The 13,210-nt window shown below is 40.7% G+C and overlaps 2 protein-coding genes across 2 annotated transcripts in view; both read left to right on the top strand.

Moving 5' to 3' along the window:
• LOC128580077 (growth-regulated protein homolog gamma-like) overlaps positions 1 to 1,775 on the top strand; it is an 83,918-nt gene extending 82,143 nt beyond the window's left edge. Inside the window, exon 3 of the transcript XR_008378565.1 lies at positions 1,156 to 1,775. The gene's annotated coding sequence lies outside the window, so the exon portion shown is untranslated. The remainder of the gene's footprint in view (positions 1 to 1,155) is intronic.
• On the top strand, positions 445 to 1,893 carry LOC128580524 (growth-regulated protein homolog gamma-like). The gene is made up of 4 exons (XM_053582492.1): positions 445 to 627; positions 712 to 835; positions 930 to 1,013; positions 1,769 to 1,893. The coding sequence occupies exons 1-4, from the start codon at positions 540 to 542 to the stop codon at positions 1,785 to 1,787; spliced, it is 315 nt and encodes a 104-aa protein (XP_053438467.1). The 5' UTR covers positions 445 to 539; the 3' UTR covers positions 1,788 to 1,893.
• The last annotated feature ends 11,317 nt before the right edge of the window (positions 1,894 to 13,210 follow it).

The raw sequence follows: 13,210 nt of genomic DNA, 5'->3' as shown, positions 1-13,210 counted from the left end.
AGATAGATTAGGAATTACAGGTAGCTAGGTCAGCAAAATCTAGCCCCCCCCCCGCCCCCTCTACTGCCCGGTCTGGTAGCTAAGCAGACACACCCCCTTCCTCTAAAGAACAGAGACCCCCCTGCCCCGGGTCTCCAGCGTCCGCCCCAGCTCCTTCCCGCATCCCCGCCCGACCGGCCCGGGTGGCAGGGCGGCACCTGCAGCGCTCCGGCAACTCATTCTGCTCTGGGGATTTGGGGCACAAAGCGAATATTCTAGAGTCCCCAGCAGCTAAGCGGAAGTGGACGGCAGGGGAGGCCGCGAGGTCCCCCCTACTGACCCCGGAGGGGCGGCGCCTCCTCCGGTCTGGGCACCACCCGCAGCTCCGGGAATTCCCCGGCCGGGGGCTCCGGGCTGTCCCGGCCCAGCCGCGCATAAAAGGGGTTTCCGGCCCGGGACCTCAGTGCCACAGCGCGACAGCCGTCCCTGCCGCCGTCCCAGCTCTCTTCGCCGCTGTCCCCGCCTTCTCCGGCGTCCTCACCGCCTTCTTCTCCGCGCCCATGGCCCGCGCCGCCCCCCGCGTCCCCCGGCTCCTGCGGGCCGCGCTGCTGCTGCTGCTCCTGGTCGCCGCCGGCCGCCAAGCAGCAGGTGGGACCCGCGCCCTGCGACGGGGCGGGCGGGCTCCGGGGCGCCCCGCGGGGACAGCGCCGCTGACCGGTCCTTTCCCCGCAGGGGCGCCCGTGGTCGCCGAGCTGCGCTGCCAGTGCCTGCAGACCGTGCAGGGCATTCACCTCAAGAACATCCAGAGTGTGAAGGTGACGCCCCCGGGCCCCCACTGCGCCCAGACCGAAGTCGTGTAAGTGTCCCTCGCCCCGCGCTCCGCACACCTCTCCCGCCATCCCTCCCCGTGCCCCTCCTCCTGGCTCACGGGGCACCCCTTCTCTCCGCAGAGCCCAGCTCAAGAACGGGCAGGAGGCTTGTCTCAACCCCGCGGCCCCCATGGTCAAGAGGATCATTGAGAAGAGGCTGGACAGGTGAGCGCGGGTTTGGTCTGCACCGGACGGCCTGTCACAGTTTTGGCCTTTGCCCCGGGCCTATCAGTGCGTGTGTTTTAGGGAAACCCAGGGGTGAGCTGAAGGACTGACAGGCCTTATTCGTGGTGAAATTTGCGTTAAGGTCATGGACTAGCTGGTGCCAGAGCGCGTTCGAGCGTCCTCCTCCCCCCGACCCCCCACACCCTGTTCGGATGAGGGAGGGCGAATGCGTGTCCGGGAAAATGAAGGGGAGCTGGCTGTTGGGGGCTCATTCCCTCCTGGGCCTTCAGACCTGAGAACTGGAAACTCTGGTTTGGGGCAAGTTGGGGCTTCAGGTCTTCTTGAAGAGCAAGTTATTGGGATGAGACCCCTGCAGCTCTAGGCGAGGACTCTGCCACATAGTTGTATTTTGAACCTCCGCAGAACAGAGGAGGTAAAGGCAGCTGTTTCATTGGGTGCTGGAGGGCTTCAGTGAGGTCAAGCGTGTAAATTTGAACCTGGAACAGACAATCACAGAGCAGAATGTTTCAGCTCCTTCAAGCCTGAAATCTAGTTGCAGCCACAGGCCCCTTTCCCTCAGTTCAAAGCATTCAGCAGCCCAGGTTTCTGGCTACACCGGGAGTGGGTACAGCCAGGGGTGCCCTGAGTGGAGGGCTCGCCAGGAGTGTGCGCGCAGCCCCGGCAGAGCCTCAGCGGCCAGTGCGGGGAAGAGCGGCCTTCCTGAGATCTGCAACAGGAGCCTTTTCTCTCCCTAGGAGGAGCAGCAGCAACTGAGCTGCAGAGAAGGAAGGAGCCGGGCAGCTCCCTGGTGGCCTGGTCCTGCAGGGCCATCCCTGCCCTCCCAAGAGCAGGAAATGAAACGACCGCACCTGGTTTCTGCGGGCACCTGGGAAGGGCTTAATGTATTTGATGATTTCCTATGAGAGTTCTATTTATGTATGTATTTATTTATTCAGAGCTTGTATTTTAATATGCACATGTTATTATTTAAAACTGTGACTGTGTTTCATCAAACACAGCTCAGTCCTGATTGTGATTTATGGGAAGAGGCTCACGTTGCCAAGTCTCACTCAACCCAGTGGGAGGCGTCCAGTGTCAGCCGCTGTGCTGCATGGGGTGGGGAGTGGGGTCAGAGCAACTTGTGAGGTCCCTTTCAGGGTAAGGAATGTGTCTGTTTTGTACTTTTATAAGAATGTCAGTTGTTATTTATTGAAATCATCTCATGTTACGTGGTCAGCATTTTTATGTTGAAGCTTCCCTTGGACATTTTATGTCTTTCTGGTAGGGCACACTGCCTTGTTTAATGCTCATTATGGAATGTTTCTCTGCTTTGGAAGAGAGAAGTTACATTTACTGTTATGTTTTTACAATTGATATGAAAATAAAAGATGTTTTGAGAACACGCTAAGGTTTTGTTTGATTCTTTTGGAGCTTTTGATCTTTCTAGGAGCCCAGGTGTGGTGCAGAGAGACTGGGGGTTGTGTCTTCTGGTGGGCACTTCCCTGTGTTTCTCGTAACCAAAGACTGGTTGATGCTCGAACAAAGTACACACTCCCCTTGAAGCACCTTGATAATTCTAAATTTACAGAAAATATAAAAAGAATGACTGATTTGTTTTTCAAAATTAATTCTTTACAATTTTTTGAATTTTGTGAATGTTTTAATAGGGGCCTCTACTAATTGCTTTTGGTAAATGGTATTTTAAAGAAGTGTGCAATTTTTTTCTCTTCAATGATTTTGAGTGCATAAAGTAAAAAAGTGGATTCTTCCTCAAAACCCAAAAAAGATGTGCTATTATAATAATAACAATAATCATCTACTGAGGTAAATACATTCAGAAAAGTTAAATATATGACAAAAATAGAACAAAGGAAATGTTAGGCGATAAATGGATTTGAAATATACCAGGTTTCCTCAATGCTTAGAAGCAGTATAAGGAACAATTGTAATACAGCAAGAATATATATTGTAATTTGTAAAGCTACTACTGAAAAGGAAAATGAAAAACCTTGGACTTAATCTGGAAAAGATACAAAGTGGAGTGAAAGAAAATACCTGAGTAATACAAAGGAGTGAAAGAAAATACCTGAGTAATACAAAGGAGGGCAGCAGTGAAGGAATAAGGGAGAAAACAGCAAACGGGGAGGGGGAGAAAGGCAAACCTTTGTAAAAATGATTCCTAATACTCTGAGAACAGTCTCTCCCCTCCTGAGGTGAGGCTTAATTGTGTCCCCAGGTGAGTGGGAACAGGACTTAGTGACCTGTTGCTGAAGAAGAGTGAAGGAAAAAGCAAAGCAGCTTATTGGAGGAAACAGGCAGACACAGGGCTGACCAGGGCTGAGAACTGGGAGCAGCCGGCAGGGCGTGTGAACATTACACACCCTCCGACAGGAGCAGTCTGACGGGAGGCTCCGCCATTCCGTCTGTGTTCTAATTCCATTGGCTACCAGGCCATCCATAACCCTGGAACAACCAGGAGAAAGACAACATCAGAATCCAAACCGAGGGACGGTCCCCAAAATGCCTCCCGATATTCTTCAACGGTGTGGAGGCCTGAGAAACAGACAAGAAACTGTGGGAGGTGAGAGCAGAGGAGGGGAGACAGGGGGCCTAAGTGCAGAGCTGTGTAGGCCGCAGCCCCGGGACAGAGTTGTGCAGGATGCAGCCCTGGGAAGTGGATGAGATCTGCCTAAAGACCAGAGTTTACTCAATAACAATATACCAATGTTCGTTTCTTAGTTTTGACATATGTAATATAATTATGTGAGATGTCAACGTTGGGGGACGCTAAGGGAAAGATCTGACAGAGAAACTCTCTGTAAGGTTTATATAATTTTTCCATAAATATAAAATGATTCTAAATCAAAAAAGTTTATTTTTGAAAAATGAGGACAAATATAGCAGCAAGATAGTAAACTTATTAACAATTATATTAGAAGTTATAGTATATTTGGAAAAAGCACTCTCATTAGTAGTTAAAGATTATCAGAGTGTATAAATAAGACATATTTTTGCTACTTAAAAGAGACAAATTAAATTATAACTACATAGAATGAATAATCTCTGATGATCTATACCAATGTAGGATGACTGAAGGTAAGAATAGTGGATAATTTCACAAAGGTAGGAGTTTCTTGAATGATCCCAACTCAAAAAGTAATAAATGTTTGCGAAGATAGATGTGCTAATGACCATGATCTGATCATTGTACTTTATCTGTATGGAAGCATCTCTAGGCATGCCATAAGTATATATAATTAGTAGGTGTTAATTAAAAAATAATGTGAGAGAAGGAAAACAAATTAGGCCCCAGATAGCTTGAAATTAAAAGAATAAGAAGTGTGATATCATGTTAAAACTAATGGAAAGAAACCTTCATGGGCATATTAGTATATTGATTCCTTATTAGTAACTACTAATATATAATTAATATCAATTCTTAGCACATTTATTAATAATTGATTTAATAATGAAGGACTACTTGAAATATTATGCCTTAGGGAAAGTAGTCTTAGAGATAAAGAAGGCTGATTCAAAATGAAAAGGGGCAAAAGAATTTATAAGAGACAAAACAATTTTTAACATTTTTTGAATTTCATGACATACTATCAAAAGAGACCTCAAAAGATCAATAGACAAATACATAACCATAGTTAGAGATTCCTGCTCTTTCAGTGCTCAGTATGTAAAGCAGCATCACCCAGGAACTGCGGGTGGGTGAAGCCACATAACCACCCTCCTCCCCGATGGTGTGTGACAGACACTGGACCCAGCAAGTGCACAAATCACATCTGTGTTTCCAGTGCACTGGGAACATTTATCCAAAGGACCCTGTGTGCTCATAATGAACGTGTCAACACATTTCAAAATGCTGAAATGTTACAGAGCATGTTTTCTGATTGTTAAGTATTTTATGATGATTTGCAACTTTCCTACTTGGACTATAGATTTAGACACTGTGTGTTGTGTGTGCTGTGGTTTATAACTCATCCCTCAACTTCCTAAATTTTACTTTCGTCCTTTCAAGAGTTGTCACACTGTTTTCACCAGCAATGCAGCCATCCAGTGTGATAAAATACATTTCCATGAAGCTGTTTCTTCATTTCCTTCCTTTTTTTCTCCTGACATATGCTTTTTACCATTCCTGGATTTCTTCACTTACATGATATGGCCACAATGTAACATAATTACTCATCTACTGTTTCCAAAACAATTCTAAAAATAATCTTAAGAAAAGATTTTTTATTTCTAAGAATTGCAATGGCTATTTGAGTTTTTTACTGGTTCCATACAATAAATAGCAAGTAATATTTTTTTCAAGTTCTTCAAAGTATGACGCTGGTACTTTGATGAAGATTGCATTAAATCTGTAGATTGCTTTGGGTAGGATGGACATTTTAACAATGTTGATTCTTCCCAGCCATGAGCATGGTATGTTCTTCCATTTGTTAATGTCTTCTGCTATTTCTTTTCTCAGGTTCCCTCTGTAGTTCCCTTTTTGTAGGTATATTCCCAGGTATTTCATTTTCTTTGAAGCTACTGTGAAGGGTATTGTGTCTTTGATTTGATTCTCAGCTTGAATGTTATTGGAGTACATGAAGGCTGATGATTTGTAGACATTGATTTTCTATCCTGAGACTTTATTGTATTTCTCGATCACTTCCAGGAGCCTTGTAATTGAGTGTCTGAGGTTTTCTGAGTATAAGATGAGATTTTTTTTTTTTTTTTTTTTTTGCAGTTTTTGGCCGGGTCTGGGTTTGAACCCACCACCTCCACTCCGGCATATGGGGCCAGTGCCCTACTCCTTTGAGCCATAGGTGCCGCCCTATAAGATGAGATCTTCAGCAAAGAGCAAGAGTTTGAGCTCCTCTGTCCCCATTTACATAACCTTAAAAAGATATAAATTTAAGACATGAAATGATAAAAGTTCTAGAAGACAGTGTGAAAAAAACTGTCAACAACATTGGCCTGGGAAAAAATTTTATGAAGAAAACCCCCTTGGCAACTGCAGCAACAGCAAAAATAACAAAGGGGACCTGATCAAACAAAAAACATCAGCACAGCTAAGGGTACACCAACTAAAGCATACAGATAACTTTCAGAATGGGAGAAGATATCTCTATGCTACGAATCTGACCAAGGGCTGATGATCAGAATCTACAGAGAACTCAACGCAATCAACAAAGAAAAGAAAGAAGAAAACAATCCCATCTATCACTGGGCAAGAGACAAGAACAGAACCTTCTCTGAAAAAGAAAGATGAATGGCCAACAAACACAGGAAAAACTCATCATCCCTAATCATCAGAAAAATGCAAATCAAAACATTAAAACTCAAGAGAGAGAAACAAGCTCCTGAATTCACATTAACAGCTTGAAATCTTAGCGGAAATCAGTAAAGGCAAAATATACCCACAACTGTTTCTCTAGGGGAGAAATCAAACCATTGGGGGAAAGAAAATCTATGTAACATGGAAATGAAATGAGATCTGTGTCCATAAAACAAGGACATGAAATGAGAGTTGTGTATTTCAGAGGAATATATTCTTTTGCTGCTTTGGTAAACAGAGGGTGCTACTCACACCAGACAATAGCTCTTGATGTTCACAACCTTTGCAATGCTTGGACAAAAGTAGAAACTAGGGCCCTTTGAGCCCCATGCAGCACTCACGTTATCCCACACCCCAGGGAGCCCCATGCAGCACTCGTGTCCCACAGCAACTCCAGAGGGATTCCCCAGTCCTTAGTTCGTAGATGAATCAACACCTCCATAGGCCAAAAATGTGGTGTTCATGGATTTGCTCTAGCTTTGGGAGTTCCAGAATTTCACAGAGGAAGGAAGTTAACTAGAATTACAACACTTTATCCTAATTTAAACAGCGAATTAAACTTTTGACATGGGTATTTCCCTAACCCTTGTGGAAAAAGATATGACACAAGTCACTTATTTGTTCTTGCCAAGTACATAATGAACAAGCAAACATTCTTATGTGTAACCTGAAATAACAAATATATTTAACAGACTGTGTTTGTGCAGATGTAAACAAAATCTTCAGCCAGAACATATTTATGTGGAAATAACAAAAATATAATCGTGGCCTGTCACAACAGAAAAAAAAAAATTATAAACCAAAACGAATAGAAAAGCAGGTCTCCTGCCCCCACTTTAATTTCTCCCACCATGATAACTAACATTCCTCAAGATATCTTTTGGCTAAAAGCCATTTTAACTGTGGTGAAACGATATCTAATTGTAGTTTTAATTTGCATTTCTCTGGGGATTAATTATGTTGAATAGTTTTTCATGTATCTGTTGGATATTTGTCTGTCTTCTTTGAGAAATAGCTAGTCAGATAAGTTGCTTAGTTTTAAATTAGATTATTTGTGTTTTTACCCTGGAGTTATATATTATGGTTATTAATCCATTGTCAGAGAGGTAGTTTGAAAATACATTCTCCTATCCTGAGGGTCATTTCCCTCTGTTGATTGTTTCCCTTGCTAAATAGAAATATTTTAGCATGATGTACCCCTGACTGTCCACTCCTGCTTCGGCTGCCTGAGAGTTTGAGATCTTAACTCAAGAAATCTATGCCCAGAGAGATCAATGTCCTGGAGTGTTTCCCCAATATCTTCTACAACTAATTTCATAGTTTCCCATTTTAGGATTAAGTCTTGATACATTTGTTTTATTTTTCTAAATGGTGAGTGATAACGGGTCCACTTTCATTCTCCAGCATATGGACATTTAGTTTTCCTAGCACCATTTATTAACGAGACTATCCTGTCCCCAGTGCATGTTCCTAGCACCTTTGTTAAATATAAGCTGATTGTAAATGTGTGGATTTATTTCTGGTTGTCTATTCTGTTCTATGTGTCTGTTTTCATGCCAGTACCATTCAGATTTTACTACAATAGCTTCATAATGTTATTTAAAGTCAGGTAATAAAATACCTCTGGCTTTATTCTGTTTACTGAGAATTGCTTTTGCTATTTGGCTTCTTTTGTGGTACCACATACATTTCATACTGTTTTCTATTTCTGTCATGAATGCCATTGGCATTTTGACAGTGTTTTCATTGAATATGCAGATTGCTTTTGATAGTATGGACATTTTAACAGTATTGATTCTTCTAGTCCATGAACATAAAATATCTTTCTATTTTTTGTGTCTTCTTCAATTTCGTTCATTCATGTTTTACAATTATCATTGTAGAGAACTTTCACTTCTTTGTTAAAGTTTATTCTTAGATATTTCATGTTATTTGTGGATATTGTAAATAGGATTAATTTCCAGATTTCTTTTTTAGATTGTTTGATGTTGGCTTGTAGGAAATGCTACTGATTTTTGCATGTTGACTTTGTATCCTTCAACTTTACTGAATTTATTCCACAATTCCAATACATTTCTGGTGGATTCTTTAGGTTTTTCTATGCATAAGATTATATTATCTGCAAACAAAGATAATTAGACTCCTCCCTAATTTGAATTTGCTTTATTTATTTCTCTTGTCTAATTGCTTTGGCTTCAACTTCTTGTGCTGTGTTAATAAAAGTGGTAAAAGTGAGCTGTCTTAGTTTTTTTTAATCTTAGAAGGAAGACTTAGTTTTTCCTCATTCAGTATTAACTGTGGGTTTGTCATAAATAGCTCTTCTTATGGTAAGTTATGTTTCTTCTATTCCTAATGTTTTGAAAGTTTTTATCATGAAGGCATATTGGGTTGTATTGAATTTTTTCAGCATCTATTCAAATGATCATATGGGTTTATTTATTTATTTACTTATTTGAGACAGAGTCTCAAGCTGCGGCCCTGGATAGAGTGCCGTGGTGTCACCGGTCACAGCAGCCTCCAACTCTCGGGCTTACGCGATTCTCTTGCCTCAGTCTCCCAAGCAGCTGGGACTACAGGTGCCCACCACAATGCCTGGCTATTTTTTGGTTGCAGTTGTCGTTGTTTGGTGGGCCCGGGCTGGATTTGAACCTGCCAGCTCCGGTGTGTGTGGCTGGTGCCCTAGCCGCTGAGCTACAGGCACTGAGCTGATCATATGGTTTTTGTCCAGCATTTGTTTATCAGGTGTATCACATTTACTGATTTGCATATGTTAAACCATCTTTGAATCCCTGTGATGAATCCTGCTTAACCACAGTGAATGATCTTTTAATCTGTTGTTGAATTCAGTTTGCAAATGTTGATACATGTCTGTTCATCAGAGATGTTGGCCTTTAGCTTTCATTGTTGTATCTTTGCCTGGTTTTGGTATCAGGGTAATACCATTCTAATACAATGCACTTAGAAGTATCTCTTCTTTGATCTTTTACAATAGTTTGAGTAGGGTTAGTACCACTTCTTCTCTCAGCGTCTGGTGGATGCAGCAGCCCAGCCGCAGGGCTTGGGCTTTTCTCAGATGGCAGCCTTTTTTTTTTTTTAATGCTTCTATTTTATTACTTGTTATTGGTCTATTCAGGTTTTGGATTTCCTTATGCAAATCAATCTTGTTAGGATGTATATATTTAGCAATTTATCCATTTCTTCAAGGATTTCTAATTTATTAGAATATAGTGTCTAATAATCTCTGAGGATCCTTTTAATTTCTATAATATTAGTTGTGATGTCTCCTTTTTCTCTCTCATTTTATTTATGTGGGTTTTCTCTCTCTCTCTCCTTTTTCTGGCTAAAGGCTTACCAATTTTGTCTTTTTAAAAAATCAACTTTTGGGCGGCGCCTGTGGCTCAGTCAGTAAGGCGCCGGCCCCATATACCGAGGGTGGCGGGTTCAAACCCGGCCCCGGCTGAACTGCAACCAAAAAATAGCTGGGTGTTGTGGCGGGCGCCTGTAGTCCCAGCTACTCAGGAGGCTGAGGCAAGAGAATCGCTTAAGCCCAGGAGGTGGAGGTTGCTGTGAGCTGTGTGAGGCCACGGCACTCTACCGAGGGCCATAAAGTGAGACTCTGTCTCTACAAAAAAAAAAAAAAAAAAAATCAACTTTTGGGCAGCACCTGTGGCTCAGTGAGCAGGGCACTGGCCCATATACCAGAAGTGGCAGGTTCAAACCTGGCCCCTGCCAAAAACTGCAAAAAAAAAAAAAAATTCAACTTTTTGTGTCATCGAGTTTTTGTATTTTTTTAAAATCTCAATATCATTTATTTCTGCTCTGATCTTTAGCATTTCTTTCTTTCTACTTACTTTGGATTGGTCTGATATTGCTTTTCTAGTTTTATAAGACCCATAGTTAAGTTTTTATTTGAAGCTGTCTAGAAAGCTTCTATCTTACTATTCCATTTATGACATCCCATAGGTTTTAGTATATCTTATTTCCATTTTCATTTGTTTACTTTAATTTCCTTCTTAATTTTTATATTGGCTCACTGGCCATTCAAAAGTGCATTATTTCATTTTCATGTGCTTTTATAGTTTCTAAACTTTTGTTATTGATTTCTAGTTTTACTACATTATAGTCAGAAAATATACTTGATATGATTTTAAATTTTCATAATTTTTTTCAAACTTGTTTTGTGGTCTAATAAATGGTCTATGCTTGAGAAAATTCCATGTGCTGAGTAAAAGAATGTTTTTCTGTAGCTGCTGGTGAGATGTCCTATAATTATCTCTTAGGTCCATTAAATTTATAGTGAAGATTAAGTTCAATGTTTCCTTTTCTCTTTTCTGTCTCTGTGATCTGTCCAATGCTGAAAATAGGGCAAGGAGGTTCTCAGCTATTGTGTTTGAGTCTCTCTCTCTTTTTAATTATAATAATATATATTTTCTCTATATCTGGGTGTTCCAGAGTTGTGTGCATATATATTTACAATTGTTGTATCCTCTTGCTGAATTGACCCCTTTATCATTATATCATGAACTTCTTGTCTCTTTTTACAGCTTTTATCTTGAAATGTATTTTATTTGATATCATTATAACAACTTTTTTTCTTGTTTTTATGTTCCATGTGTATATCTTTTTCCATCCCTTTGTTTTCAGTCTATGTGTGCTTTTATAGGTAAGCATGCTTTCAGGCAGTCTATGACTGGGTCTTTTTCCCTCCATCCATTCAGTCATTCTCTGTGTTTTGATTGAATAATTCTGTCCAAAACACATTCAATTTTATTACAGTTAGGTAAGTGCTTACTACTGTTGTTTTGTTACTTTTTTCTGGGTGTTTTGTTGGTCTTCTTTCTTCCTTCCTGTCCTTTACTAAGTAAAAGCAATTTTACACAGTACTATGTTCTAATTTCTTGCTTTTTATTCTTTATCTGTTGTGGGGTTTGTGGTGTGTGTGTTTAACATGAGGCTTACAATAACATCTCACTACCAAATATTTTAAACTGACAACTCAAATAACAAAGAAAAAAGTAAAAAACTACATATTAAGTCCATTACCTCTGCTTTTTATGTTTTTTGTTCTCCATATACCTATATGTTTTTATATTTCCTATGCCTTAAAAACCTGTTATAGCTATTGTATTTGATAGGTTGTCTTTTAATATTCCTGCTAAAGATCTGAGTGGTCTACCAACTCGTACTTACAGTGTTGGAGTATCTGTATTTGCCTGTGTTCTTACTATCACCACTGAATGTTATGCCTTCACATGATTTTTCTTGTCCACAACTTCATTTTCTTTCTGACTGAAAAATTTTCTTTAACATTTCTTGCACGATAGAAAGCAGAATTTCTCAGCTTTTGTTTGTATAGCAATATCTATTTCTTCTTCATATTTGAAGAATAATTTTGACATTTACAATACTTTACATTGGAAGTTCTTTTTTTTCTTTCAGAAGTTTGAAAATATCATTTTATTCCCTCCTGGCCTGTAAGATTTCTTCTGAAAAGTCTGATTCCACATGTGTCGTGGTTCTTTTATATGTCATTTGCTTCATTTTTTTGCTGTTTTTAGGTCCTTCTCTTCACCCGTGAACTCTGACAGTTTGACGATTACACCTTCACACAGTCTTATGGGTTCAATCTGCTTATTGGACTTTGACCTTCTAACTGAAAACTTACATTTTTCTATCAGCGTGTAATGTTTTGGGGCACTATTTCTCTGAATATACTTTTAAATTCAATCTTTCTCTTGACATCTACTTTAAGAGCAGTAATTCCCAGAAGTACCTTAAGAGGCTGTGCTATGTTCTAGGCCTTGTAAGTATATGTGTATCACTCTATTTCCTTATTTCTTTCTCCTCCTCTGACTGTATATTTTCTTTCTTTTTTTTTGAGGCAGAGGTCTCAAAATGTTACCCTCAGTAGAGGGCCGTGGCATCACAGTTCACAGCAATCTTCAACTCTTGGGCTTAAATGATTTCTTGCCTCAGCCTCCCAAGTAGCTAGGATCACAGGCGCCCACCACAACGCCTGGCTATTTTTTGTCGTTCTTGCTGTTGTCATTGTTGTTCAGCTGGCCCAGGCCGGGTTAAAACCTGCCAGTGTTGATGTATGTGGCTGGCGCCATAACCACTGTGCTATGGGCACCGAGCCCTGACTGTATATTTTCATATAGTTTGTCTTTGAGATCACTAATTCTGCTTGATCAATTTTGCTCTTGAGGGGCTATAATGCATTTTTAAGTTTGTCAACTGACTTTTTCAATTCCAAATTTTCTGCTTAATTTTTTAATTTGTTGCATTTATCTGACAGAATTCTGAATTTCTTCTCTGAGTTACAGTGAACTTTGTTAAGCTTCCTCAAGAAAGATATTTTGAACTTCCTTTCTAAAAGGTCAATATACCCTGGTCACTCCAAGACTGGTTATTGCTGGCTTAATTATTTTGTTTGGTGATGGCATGTTTCCTGGGTGCTCTCGATGCTTGTGGGCATTCAGCAATGTCTGAGCCTGGAGTGGGTGGTATTTGTTCCAACCTTCACTGCCTGGACTGTTTGTACCCAGTCTTCTTCAGCTCCCGTAAGCGCCCATGAACCAGGCAAACAAGACTGTCTAGGAAGTCCACTAATCATACACATACAAATACATTACAATTAGTCCCATTACAGCAGCAATGGTGAGATTCTACTATACATTAAATGACAATGAAATAATTGTGAGACTATGCAGAAGTAAATATTCTGCTAAAAAAAGGTATAAAGTGTGAAAGTAATTGTAGTCAGACGTAACATAGCAAACAGCCATTATTAAGCACTGTCGTGGAAGTCTGGCTTCCATAAAACACCTTTGCAGCAGTAGTATTAAAATGACTTCTTAGTTGTTCA

This window comes from Nycticebus coucang, chromosome 1 (assembly GCF_027406575.1).
Source record: "Nycticebus coucang isolate mNycCou1 chromosome 1, mNycCou1.pri, whole genome shotgun sequence".
NCBI classification, from domain to species: domain Eukaryota; kingdom Metazoa; phylum Chordata; class Mammalia; order Primates; family Lorisidae; genus Nycticebus; species Nycticebus coucang.
The sequence above is the reverse complement of the archived record's forward strand: the minus strand, read 5'-3'. Positions and strand labels throughout refer to the sequence as shown.